This window comes from Cydia fagiglandana, chromosome 7 (genome assembly GCF_963556715.1).
Source record: "Cydia fagiglandana chromosome 7, ilCydFagi1.1, whole genome shotgun sequence".
Classification (NCBI taxonomy): Eukaryota; Metazoa; Arthropoda; class Insecta; order Lepidoptera; family Tortricidae; genus Cydia; species Cydia fagiglandana.
In genome coordinates this window covers 905,455-919,536 of record NC_085938.1, presented here as the reverse complement: position 1 = coordinate 919,536, position 14,082 = coordinate 905,455, and the positions used below count along the sequence as shown (strand labels likewise).

General features: G+C 35.2%; 1 protein-coding gene across 1 annotated transcript; it reads left to right on the top strand.

The window, feature by feature from the left end:
- The first annotated feature begins 7,013 nt into the window (after positions 1 to 7,013).
- On the top strand, positions 7,014 to 9,669 carry LOC134666268 (uncharacterized). Its single transcript, XM_063523420.1, has 3 exons — positions 7,014 to 7,221; positions 7,437 to 7,580; positions 8,041 to 9,669. The coding sequence occupies exons 1-3, from the start codon at positions 7,086 to 7,088 to the stop codon at positions 9,240 to 9,242; spliced, it is 1,482 nt and encodes a 493-aa protein (XP_063379490.1). The 5' UTR covers positions 7,014 to 7,085; the 3' UTR covers positions 9,243 to 9,669.
- Positions 9,670 to 14,082: the final 4,413 nt, after the last annotated feature.

The following is a 14,082-nucleotide window of genomic DNA, read 5'->3' as shown; positions in this document are numbered from 1 at the left end:
ATACTGCAGTGTAAAATTTAATCAGTAAACTCATTTTAAATTTCAGTTAATTTGAGAATGTTATTTTATTTCGCGTGTTTTTTCATGAACTTTGTTTATTTTTCCTAAAGTAGTTAAATAAACAACATAGTGTCGTAATTTCTTTACTTTTAATTATTAAAATAGTGTTGTGCTTAAAATTACCGGTTTTGTTAAATCACTGTACAGTGACATTTGGCTTAAGTCTCAATCTGAGGGCATACCGCAAAGAGTAAAGTATATGCATACCGCGAAGTTCAAAAATCAACAACATCTAAGACGGAACCATAAAAAGGCAGACAAGTTTAAAATTTTTGAAGTTCTTGGTTGTTCGAGGTAGATCCTTTGTCATTGGAGAATTGTAATAAAATTTATGTTTTAAATTTATATATTTGTTAGTTTAGCCGTTAAGTTTTATCCATAACTCATTAACTCAATATGGTTCGTTCGTATTAAACGAAAATTTATCCTCTTGAAAACAAAAAAAGAACATATATGAATTTACAAAAGTACAAATAAATACCGCTTTAAAAACGTTTCCCAGTAGAATACTTATCTAGTTAAGTCATTATAATAAGGTATCATTACATCAACCCTACTGTGTTATTCAAAAGCTAATTGTACCGAAACGTCCGCCTCACACCGTTGGAACGTTTGACGGCTTCATTATTTTTTTAGGGTAGTCGCCCCTCGTGTGATCGTCCCGCCCACATTTCGCGATTGCTATAAAGACATTGAAATTGAAGGTTTGGAATTCAGTAAAAATACATTATAAATAAAGTTATCATAGTGATGTAGATAGAATCCGTCGATGTCGATAACTGAAAAATATTTTTGTTAAAAACCGTGCAATACTTATTCAAAATATTTTTTATATGAGTAAATTAGACTTACTGCACTAATTATTCAATACGTTTTTTTATGAACTCGTAGGTTTATTAAATTTCATGTTTTCATCAGAAAATCATAAATCGTTCTATTTCTAAGTAATATTAGTTACTGAAATCATTTTTCTGCACCTTTATAACTACAATATTGTACTGCAGTAATAACTGTCGGTCAACAAGTTTTGTCAGTAACAGTAGAATAAAAATATCTATATTAAACCCTCTATTTACGGTACTATATAGCATGTAAAAAGGCAGTTTGATTCTCTCTTTATTGCTCTAACGAAAAATGACTCTTGTCAAGCTATACCAATCGCTCGACTTAACCAAGTGGTATAACCGTTACATCGTATACAATTTGTCAGTCAACGAGTGTAAGTACAATAATAATCGAAAATTTACTAAAAATACATATAACTACTAAAAGGTCAATACTTAATGTACGAGTATAATCGGTGATTCGTCGTATATGTAATTGCTAAATTTTGTTTATTAAGTAATTGTAAACTCCACTCTTCTAACATACTAAAGCATTTACATACATTATTTGTCTTTAGTTTCCTTACAAAGCTTTTTTGTTATCAAAATGTACAGGCTACTTATAGTAGAAGAGCCGGCCGCAAATTTTCTAACCGACTTGATACCACGATGAAATGCACAATGGTTTCTCATAAAAGTGATGCTAAGTCCGAATTCGATAGTCTGCCACGGCGGAACTTGCCGAAAGTACGAAAAAGAAGGCCACTTCCGGTGCGAAAAAAGGGGGCTGATTTAACCCATCTGATACCGAAATAATAGTTATGGCAGCAGTTAGAAATTTACATGTAGACACATAAAAGCGAAGTCTGCCAGTAGTTTTTTTGCCGGAAGTGCTTGGCAGACGCTCTCAAAGGTGGCCAACGGGACCCCTAATTTAACCCATCTGATACCACCATGAAACCAATTCCAGTCGGTAGGTATGAACCCTCATGTCAGGAATATATAAGTCTGCCAAGGCTTTTCCTGCCGAAACACCTTGGCAGACGAGATTATGTAAGCAAGGTCGGCATCGGTTACCCTACACTAACCCATCTGATACCACCATGAAACCAATTCCAGTCGGTAGGTACGAACCCCCATTTTAGGAATATATAAGTCTGCCAAGGTTTTTCCTGCCGAAACACCTTGGCAGACGAGATTATAAACAAGATGACCATCGGTTACCGTACACTAACCCATCTGATACCGCCATGAAACCAATTCCAGTCGGTAGGTATGAACCCTCATTTCAGGAATATATAAGTCTGCCAAGGCTTTTCCTGCCGTAACACCACGGCAGACGAGATTATGTAAGCAAGGTCGGCATCGGTTACCCTACACTAACCCATCTGATACCACCATGAAACCAATTCCAGTCGGTAGGTATGAACCCCCATTTTAGAAATATATAAGTCTGCCAAGGTTTTTCCTGCCGAAACACCTTGGCAGACGAGATTATAAGCAAGATGACCATCGGTTACCGTACACTAACCCATCTGATACCACCATGAAACCAATTCTAGTCGGTAGGTATGAACCCTCATTTCAGGAATTTATAAGTCTGCCAAGGCCTTTCCTGCCGAAACACCTTGACAGACGAGATGATGTAAGCAGCATCCACATACGAGGGATCCGTATTTTGGGATTATACAGATTACGGACATTATTAATAGCTGTAGGCTTATTTATTACTTTATGCTTATACATATTTGTATATTATTATGTTATTAATAAAATATATTTATAATTTATTAAACCTAAACTCAATACATTGGGAATTCATTACCTGCTTACGGCAGTAGTAGGGATAAGTGGGTGAGTTCTGGCTCACTGAGCCAGCCAACAGTCCCTCCCCCTTTTTTCCCTTGTTGAGGCCCTGCAACCTTGCCTTGAACCCAAACTAATGTCATTGTAGCTCGAATCTAACCTAATTTATTTTTATTGCTTTTAGAATATTTTGCAAAGTTAAATGTTGAAATCTCTATTTCGAAAAATGGAATTTTAATGTGACTTTAACACGTTCACTGCGTTACGGGGGCTTTAAGCCCCGTACGATGTCATCATTCAGTGCGATGTTAAATTTATTTTAGAAGTTAAAGGGGGAGGGGAGGGTGCACACATTTTACCACTTTGGAAGTGTCTCTCGCGCAAACTGTTCAGTTTAGAAATAAATGATATTAGAAACCTCAATATCATAAGCGATAAGACCGCTTGTTGTTACCTCTATTGTCTTTGTTTATGTTATTGTCCATTTATTGTAAACTAAGTGTATGTGAGGCGTGCAATAAAGAGTATTGTATTGTATTGTATCATTTTTGAAGACCTATCCATAGATACCCCACACGTATGGGTTTAATGAAAAAGACATTTTAAGTTTCAGTTCTAAGTATGGGGGACCCCCAAAATTTATTGTTTTTTTATTTTTTTATTTTTGTGTTGAAATCTTAATGCGGTTCACAGAATACATCTACTTACCAAGTTTCAACAGTTCTTATAGTTTCGGAAAAAAGTGGCTGTGACATACGGACGGACAGACAGACAGACATGACGAATCTATAAGGGTTCCGTTTTTTGCCATTTGGCTACGGAACCCTAAAAAGGAGGTATTAATTCGGTTTTTTAATGTTTGATATCTCCGTCATTTCGGGATCGATTTAGAAAATTATTTTTTTAGTTGAGTTGTAACTTGTAAGTATATACATACAGATTGGTTCCGTCTTTGTCAAAACCCAGTTCTGATGGTGAGATTTATGAGGAATCGAGGGCACTCTTCAAATCTTGTAAGGGTGGTTCACGTTTGTATGGGAAAATTCAAACTCTAGCTAGAAGAAGCGGCACCCCCTCATTTTGTTACACTTATTATGTTGACAAAATACGCCAAGTTTGTAATCTTACAATCTTAACTACAAGGGGACGCTCAAAACACTTTGAAATTTTTCAAATTGTATGAAAAAAAAAATAAGTTACTATTTTTTTGATTTTTATGTAAGTAGTAGTTTTCACATTATTTGAAAGTGTGATTTAAAAGATATTATTTTGAAAGAAAATGTTTTTCTACTTCAAAACTTATACATCACATGTGTAAATAGTGTGAAACCAGATATTTAAATAAAATTCTGAATCATAAATACTCTTTTTGTTGGGTTTCAAACAACATACAAATATTCAACGTGGTTAAGCACCCCCTTGTATAGTTCGTTTTTTTTAGCATTAGAAAGAACTTGCAAGAAGGTAAGCGATCTTAGCATATCTTTTAATTGAAAAACGCTTTTCAAAATTCAAAAACTATTACTTATGAAAGCAGACGAATATAAATGATCGTACTAGATTAATAATTATTACATACACTCGCGTGCAAAAGTATTGCATCACTTTGCATTTTTTCAACTGCACCCAATAATTTTGTAAACCGGTTATTTTCCATTAATTATTTTAATGGGATCATGTCCCTTGAAGTTTTAGCTTTACGAAAAGTTAAAAAAACATGGAAAACGGCTCAGTATTTTTCAAATTATCGGCATTTTCCCGATTTGTGAGCGGTTTCGCGTTATCACGCGCACGAGTTGCGCTACCCTTGACCCCTATAAAACGGGGGGTAGGGGAGGGGTTGTTATCAGTCACTTATCAAAAGTTGACCGGTACACATCTCCGCATATTTTCCCGTGAAGAAGACCTGTGAAAAATGGAAACCACTGAAGCTGAAGTCCGCCAAGTCGTCCAGCTCCTGCAAGAGGGGCGTAGCCAACGTTCAGTAGCTGCCACGCTGAATTTAAGTCAATCTACAGTTTGCAGAGTTTACCAGAGGTTCCAACGGACTGGATCCTTTACTTCAAGACCAAGAAGCGGCCGCAAAAAGTGTACATCAGAGAGGGACGACCGCTTCATTGTCACAACATCTCTCCGAGAACGACACCTGACAAGCGTTGCCATCCAGCAGCGTCTGCGTGAGATACGAGGAGTGGCTGCCAGTGAGTGGACAATAAGAAGACTCAAGAAAGCGAACTTGACACCCAGGAGGCCTGCAACAGGGCCCAGATTGCTGGCGCGACACCGTACAGCCCGAAGATAGTTTGCAGAAAATCATATGGACTGGACCATTGAGCAATGGACCCCAGTTCTCTTCTCGGACGAGTGCAGAATATGTTTGAATGGATGTGACCGAAGAGGAAGAGTCTACAGAAGGCCAGAAGAACGGTTCGCCCAATGTTGCTTCTCCGAAAGGGTCGCCTATGGCGGTGGATCCGTGATGTTCTGGGGCGGCGTTTCCTATGACGCGCGAACAGAGCTGGTTTTCGTGCCTGGCGGGGGCCGTGGCGGTGGATTGACCGCTGCAAATGCAGGATAATGCCCGTGTCATACCGCTAGGGCCACCGCAGCCTACCTTCTCGAAGTGGGCATCGACACCATGGACTGGCCAGCGATGAGCCCGGACCTTAACCCCATTGAACACGTGTGGGACTACCTGAAAAGGAGGATTCGGAAGCGGAATCCTGCCCCGGCCAATGTTGAGGAGCTGAAGGGAGCCTTGCTGGAGGAGTGAGACGCTATTCCACAAGATTTCATTAGAAAATGAATTAGGTCTATGAAAAACCGCTTGATTTGTGTGAGGAGGGCTGGGGGTGGCAACACCAGGTATTAATTTAATAATAATAATTTATTTTGAGCCCAGTCTCATTGTCCACCCAAACTTCAATCCATAGACCGGTATACTATTCACTTTTGCTACAATAGTCCCAATGCCTGCTGCGACCGGTTCATGGGTGTCTATTGTTGCGCCTGTGAACGGGTTCCAGCAGGCGTTCTACATGACATTAAAGCTCTCCAAGGGGCCTCTACGTGTTGGATCTGTGTCCCCACGCAAGCCTATAAAAAAAACCGGGATTATAGGCCCGTGATATCCAAAAGGAGATACAAAAATTTATTTTGTATTAAATAAATGACTTTTATTCTTAACTTTCCTAAATTTATTTCTCGACCATTATGTCGCTACTTTCAGTTTCTGATTTCTTTTAGTCTTCAGATTTGAAATTTCATTAAATTTCCGAATTTTCTAATGCGTTAGATTATAAGCTTTCAGTTGATACCAAAATTTTCAGAATCGGCTCTAGTATTGCAAAGATATTGGGTGCGGACGAAAAAATGCAAAGTGATGCAATACTTTTGCACGCGAGTGTATTTGCCGTAACTTAATTTTAAAATGTGTTCAATGTGTTCAAATGTTTTCAATTAAAAGACATCAAGATTGTTTACCTAATTTCTAATGCTAAAAAAAACGAAGTATAGTTGAGATAAATTAAGAAACTTGGTGTATTTTATCAACATAATAAGTGTAACAAAATAAGGGGGTGCCCCTTAGGAAAAAAAATGTTTTTTGAACCACCCTAACATATAGTGATACTGGTGTATTTTAAACAAACCAAGCATTTACATTCAGAATTGTGACATTTGATGAAGTGAAACTGCTGATGATCAGAATGGAACTCTTCAACGACGCATAGCTCATGTTTGGGGATTTGTCCTCTTCGTTATATTTGCTAAGCACGTTAGATTTATAAGTCATATTATCGTGAAGCTCAAGTTCTGATGATGGGATCCATAAGGAATCGAGGGAACTCTACAAATCTTAATGGCATTGTATAGTGACTCTTGTATTTTCATCAGGCAAACAAGGATTTACATTAAGAACAGTGGCATTTGATGAAGTGGTATTGCTGATGGTGATCAGAACGGAACTCCTCGACGACTTGTCTTTTTCTAATTGATTGTTAAGCAAGTTACCCCACTGGCAAAACAAGCAAGATTTTGAATTCGACTTCTACCTGAACCTGGACCCGGACGCGGACCCGAACTCGAGATCGCGAATTCGGACACGGACCCGTTTTCTATTTGGTTGGTGTAAATGGAGTTGGTGAATTTTTTGATTAATTCGGGCGAAAACTGGAAGCTTAGGTATCATAAAATGTTCATGAAGAGAAATTGTAAGAGATGGTATCATTACCAACAACTGTGGAAAATACTGTTTAAAGTCTGGCCATCGAAACGTGATATTGACCTTGGAACAGAATTCTTTATATGGCAACAGTCAACACTTGTCAAACCCTAGTACGTTGCTTGTCAAGTCGTGTCAATTTTCGGAATAACAAACGGTTATCTTGCGTTATTATGTCGAAACCCATAAAAAGTTCAGCTAGGAGGTTAATTTATACAATGATGTGTAAATTTAAAGCAAAACAAGAAGAGCGAGCCTCTGCCTTTCGCGAGAAAGAACGATATTTCCATGAAATAATGGCTGCCACAGGTTAGTGCACTGTAATGATTTTGATATTTGTTGAATAGTTTGTACTCCATACTCCATAGTTATTTCAAGACATATTTCATTGGATTAAAGATATTATTCGTTTAGTTATGTTTTTGTTGTTGGTTTCAGCTTGAAATAGTGGTTTCTCCTACATTTAGAGGTTATGTTCCGATTGTAATCTGAAAGATATTTATTGCATATATTTTTTATTTCAGAGAGGATAAGAGATAAAGCCGATGACAGCAGCTTAAATGAGTTGAATGATATTAATAATGCTGTGAAGAGTTTACAACAACTAGAGGAAAATAGTCGGCTCAAAACGGAAATTCAATTTGTGCAAGAAATTTCTGCAATGACAGGTATGATATTCTGACAATAAATTAATATACTTAAGTGTGTTCAAATCCAAATTTATATTATATAGGTATATATAAGCATAAGCAAAGAACTGACATTTAGGTAAAAGTAATATCTTTACCGGATGTAGGGCTACTAAGATGCAACTAGGATAGTGCCAGGATGAGGGAAAGATCTTAAATAATATTGCTAAAACAGTTATTATAGAAATGTATAAATGGATAGGCACTAGATGACCCTCACATTGGATTCTGATCAGTTGACCAAAACAATTTATTAACCAAACCACCCGCTATTGTTCCCGGGGTCAGGTCAGGGGTTAGGAACTTTGCCACATAGGGATAATTTAGATCACTTATAATATAATAATAGATAATAGGTTACATAGTGATTGATGCTTCCAATAACCATAAGCTATACCATTATTAAAAACAATATATTGTATTTTCTTCTCATTTTCAGATGTTGGTACAGCTACTATCAAAAGAATAAAAAAAGAAGGACAGTCAAATGCAGGTGTTTGGAATACTCCCGGGAAAAAGCGTCCACATAAACCAACAGTTGCCAATTTGGATAGTTTTGACATTAACGCGATCAGGCAGAAGATCAATGAATACTACACAGTGAAGAAACAGGTGCCTACTTTACGTACCTTGTTAACAGATTTAAGAGAGAGCATAGGATTTACCGGATGTCGTGAAACGTTGCGCAAAATTTTATTATCCAATGGCTTTGAGTTCAAAAAAAATATAAACGAACGTAGTATAATCATGGAGAGATATGACATAGCAGCATGGAGGCACAGATTTTTGAGAGCCATTAGTAAATACCGCCAGCAAGAAAAGCCGTTAATTTATTTGGATGAAACATATATTCATCAAAATTATAGGCCAAAAAAATCATGGCAAGGTCCATCTACTAGCGGCGTGATTGAAAAAATTTCCCCAGGAAAACGTTTCATTATTGTACATGCCGGGTCCGAAAAAGGATTTGTGCCTAATGCCCTCTTGGTTTTTAGCACAAAATCTATGTCAGCTGATTATCATCACGACATGAACCGACAGAACTTTTTAAAATGGCTGCAAGAGAAATTAATCCCTAATTTAAGGGAACCAAGTGTAATAATAATGAATAACGCAAGTTATCATTCAACTCAGGTAAATAAACCACCCACAATGCATCAGAGAAAGGCAGAAATTCAAGATTGGCTCACTACCAATGGAATTGATTATGAAACTTACATGTCGAAGGAAGAGCTGATGTGTCTGGTGGACAAATACAAGCCCGACCCAAAATATGAGGTCGACGAAATTTTAAAAGAAAATGGACATGAAGTTCTACGGTTGCCCCCATACCATTGTGACCTTAACGCCATTGAACAAATATGGAGTTTAGCTAAAAGGAAAGTTGGTAGCAAAAATATGGGTCTCAGTGTAAAAGAAGTGGAAAAAGCGATTTCGACGGAATTTGGGACGGTAACTCCAGAGGACTGGAAAAAATGCACTGATCATGTACTGCACGTGGAACAAAAATATATAGAACGAGATGGAATCGTCACAACATTAGAACCATTCATTATAAATGTAACCAGTGACAGGGACTCAAGCAGTGAGTCTGAGGAGCCAGTTGAGTTTTTGGAATCTGATTTTGACTATGATAGTTAGTTATAGGTAGAATAGTTCTAGATTAGTTCAGTTCACAGCAAGGCCTGTTCACTTCCTAAGAAAGTTATGTCCCCAAATAGTTTTATAATGAATATTTGCTTCCAACTGTCTTTATCAATGTTCATAAAATATATGGAGGGTAGGTAAGTCTACCCACCATAATAAAAAAAAATATTTGTTAATTACTCTGTCCAACTGCTGTGGTTAAAGTTCATAACGAAAATTTTATTTATTAAATCTTTATTTGTATTATACTGAAAACTTTGTGAATGCGCTTTATTAATTTCTATTTTTTTATTAAGCTGTCAGAGTTTAATTTTCAGTGTATATTTCTATATGTACGAGTAAAACATTGTTTAATAAATAAAATAATACAATGTTATAAACATAAAATTGCCTTGAGATTGATTATCTAGTAACTTTTTAAATAAACGATGGGGAAAACTGTGTTGTTTCTTTTTGCAAACCACCATTGACAGTGACAGTGACAGTTGACACCTGTTGACAATTATCAAGATTGCGTATTCCTAGTTCATAAAGGTTTGCCATATCTACATATTTGAAATTAAAAAAAAAAATCTCAGTATCACGTTTTGATGGCCAGACTCTAGTTACTCTTTATTTAAAAATAACAAAATCAAATTGCATGATTTCATTCGTTTTCTCCACTGTACACAGAATAAGTAATGATATTTAGACTAGACAAAAAAAATCAAAATCGCTCTCCTTCTTGATGCGACTGGCAAATCATATTACTTTTTGGCAACCGAGTTTTTTAACCTAATTAGACCCCGCTGAATCCGAATTTGCCGGTTGCTCGATCGAAATCTTGACCGGAAGTGAGATATTTGACATTAACGGTCCGTTTATTTCGTTTTTCGTAAATAACTTTTAAACGGTGGTGCATAGCAAAAAATGTTCTATTACATAAGTAATATGCATAAAATTGCCTACAAGAAAGATTCAGTACAATTTTTCGCTAGGATCAATATTAAAAGAGATTTTAACGCGGGAAATTTAATTATAATCACTTCTAAGGTCCCGTTTTTTAGGTTTTCGTAAATAACTCATAAACGGTGGCCAATATCAAAAAATGTTATTACACGTTAATAATCTACACAAAATTTTGAACAAAAAAGATTCAGTACACTTTTTGCAGGGATCAATATTTAAAAAGATAATAAAGAGGGAAATTTAATTATACTAAATTCTAAGGTTCCTTGTTTTTATTTTTTCGTTAATAATTTGAAAAGTATGACTCATAGCAAAAAAAATCTTATACATAAATAAATAATAAACGTAAAATTTCCTACAAGAAACATGTAGAACACTTTTCGCTAGGATCAATATTTAAAAAGACAAAGCAGCGGGTAATAAAGTTAATTATAATCAATTTTAAAGTCCCGTTTTAGTTTTTTGTAAATAACTCGTAAACGGTGTCCCATAGCGAAATAGGTTTTTAAGAATAAATTATCTACATAAAATTTCCTCCAAAAAACATCTAGAACACTTTTCTCTAGGATCAATATTTCAAGCGATATTAAAGGAAGAAAGTTAATTACAATCAGTTCACAGGTCACTTTTTTTTAGTTTTTCGTAAATAACTCGTAAACGGTGGCCCGTTGCAAAACAATATTCTACATAAATATTAAACATAAAATTGTCCACAAAAAAGGTTCTGTACACTTTTTCGCTACGATCAATATTTAAAGAGGTATTAAAGGGGGTAAGTTAATTATAATCAATTTCCAGGTCCCTATTTTTAGGTTTACGTCTATATAGGTAAAGAACTATTTTATTTTATTTTATTTTCAAAATTTAGACCCAGTAGTTTCGGAGATAAAGGGGGGGGGGTGGTATTTTTTTGTATTTTAATGTTTTATTTTGGGGAAGGGGGCTTTATCTCCGAAACTACTGGGTCTAAAATTTTGAAAAGATACACAGAATAGAATCTATAGATGACAGGAAAACCTATTAGAATTATGCAGTCAAGCGCGAGTCGGACATTACTTATAGTTTTTGAACCGATCCCTACAGGTTTTTTAAAGGCAATTCACTCGCGTTTCACATATATAAAATACACTGTTAAAAATTGGGTAATGTACGGAACCCTTGCAACGCGAGTCCGACTCGCGCTTGGCCGGTTTTTATTCATTTTGAGGTACGGAACCCTAAAAAGACAAAAGTGTTCCATATGTCTTTCGTAGAAAATTTTATATCGACTATTTATTTACAAGAACATTAAGAACTTATTTTGCTATAAGCCTTATTTTACGAGTCATTTGCGAAATCCTAAAAATAGGGACCTGGAAATTGATTATAATTAACTTACCCCCTTTAATATCTCTTTAAATATTGATCGTAGCGAAAAAGTGTACAGAACCTTTTTTGTGGACAATTTTATGTTTAATATTTATGTAGAATATTGTTTTGCAACGGGCCAGCGTTTACGAGTTATTTACGAAAAACTAAAAAAAAGTGACCTGTGAACTGATTGTAATTAACTTTCTTCCTTTAATATCGCTTGAAATATTGATCCTAGAGAAAAGTGTTCTAGATGTTTTTTGGAGGAAATTTTATGTAGATAATTTATTCTTAAAAACCTATTTCGCTATGGGACACCGTTTACGAGTTATTTACAAAAAACTAAAACGGGACTTTAAAATTGATTATAATTAACTTTTCTCAAACATGCAATGAAATATTGATGTTATGTTCCTTATAATAGGCTGCGAAGTATGATGTTTCAGGTGCGGCTAGGACAATAGGTAGTTAATGGAATTTCATACAAATCTTGCAGGCCTAGGCCGGCAAAGTCCTCTTTTTTAATTTCCATTTCACAGATATTTGTGACACAGCATCGTGACATTCATCCATAAAAAAAAAACTAAAGGCAGTATTTGCTTTATGGTCCGTAATGACACTCTGCCACTACGCCTATAAAAAAAAACAAAAAACAATGTTTGCTATAATTTGCAGTTTTATTTGTATAAAATCAACATGAACATAATAAATAATATATTATTAACCAAATACTATAATTTATATTATAAATTTAAGTACACAAATAAAAACATTTAAAATATTTCATCTAAACGTTAGCGGTAAAAAGGTCTACTCAAACACGCGTAGTTATTTTTTTTAATTGTTATGGAGACAAAGTTGAAAAATTTTCACTCTGTATTTCTGTTTTATTTGATTTATGGTGCGTTGTTGATTTTTGTACTTTAATATGAGTTCCGACGAAATAATGAAATTAATATTAATTGTAATCGTAGGAGTTGGAATTGGCAGCGTAAGCTGAATTGATTTTAAATAACTTGCTGCCTCTGCCGCCAAGTCAAAGACGAAGTATGTATATGGTTGCTTATGGCAATTTTATTATTTGAGAAACTAAGAAAAATGGCTTACAGTTTATTAGAAACAGTTTACTGGCATATTTTAAAGAAATGAAAGTAACTACAAAATCAAAATCGTATTTAGATACTCCATGCATAAAGCAACGATGTATGTGCAACATGATATCAACATGAAAGACTATGTAAGCTTATGTGACGAAAACGACAATCAGACGGATACAAGGCGAAAAAATCAAAGAAACATGAAAATATACGGGTAGCAAAAATACACGACTCGTGTAAAACATACGCGTGATATAGATATAGGTACGTGTTAGTTATATTTTGGGTGTGTTTACTTTTAGTTTTTTATATAAATAAAACTTGGGTTTCGTGCATTTTTTATTTTATTTATTTCATTGCATGTTTGAGAAAAGCACTATACATACCTCGGCGGGAAATGGGGTTGCCCGCGCTCAGACCTATCCGGCCTCGCTTCGCTCGGCCGTCTATATGTCTTCGGCCGGCAACCCCTTTCGTCCCGGCCTCTGTAGTAATGTACTATTATTACCCGCTGCTTTGTCTTTTTAAATATTGATCCTAGCGAAAAGTGTTCTGCATGTTTCTTGTAGGAAATTTTACGTTTATTATTTATTTATGTATAAGATTTTTTTTGCTATGAGTCATACTTTTCAAATTATTAACGAAAAAATAAAAACAAGGAACCTTAGAATTTATTATAATTAATTTTCCCTCTTTATTATCTTTTTAAATATTGATCCCTGCAAAAAGTACTGAATCTTTTTTGTTCAAAATTTTGTGTAGATTATTAACGTCTTACAGCATTTTTTGATAGTGGCCACCGTTTATGAGTTATTTACGAAAACCTAAAAAACGGGACCTTAGAAGAGATTATAATTAAATTTCCCGCGTTAAAATCTCTTTTAATATTGATCCTAGTGAAAAATTGTACTGAATCTTTCTTGTAGGCAATTTTATGCAGAATACTTATGTAATAGAACATTTTTTGCTATGTGCCACCGTTTAAGAGTTATTTACGAAAAACTAAAAAAAGGGACCTTTAATGTCAAATATCTCACTTCCGGTCAAGATTTCGATCGAGCAACCGGCAAATTCGAATTCAGCGGGGTCTAATTAGGTTAAAAAACCCGGTTGCCAAAAAGTAATATGCTTTGCCAGTCGAAATCGATTTTATGAAAAATATGACCAGTCTAATTACTATATATGTTCAGAATATTATTTGAATAAACTTAGGATAGGAAATAAAATGTGTGTTTTTATATCTTTAAACCCAATTACTAAGTAGACTGCACATACATTAAAGTCACATTAAAATTCCATTTTGCGAAATAGAGATTTCAACCTTTAACTTTGCAAAAGTAGATAATTGAAATATTCTAAAAGCAATAAAAATAGATTAGGTTAGATTCGAGCTACAATGACATTAGTTTGGGTTCAAGGCAAGGTTGCAGGGCCTCAAC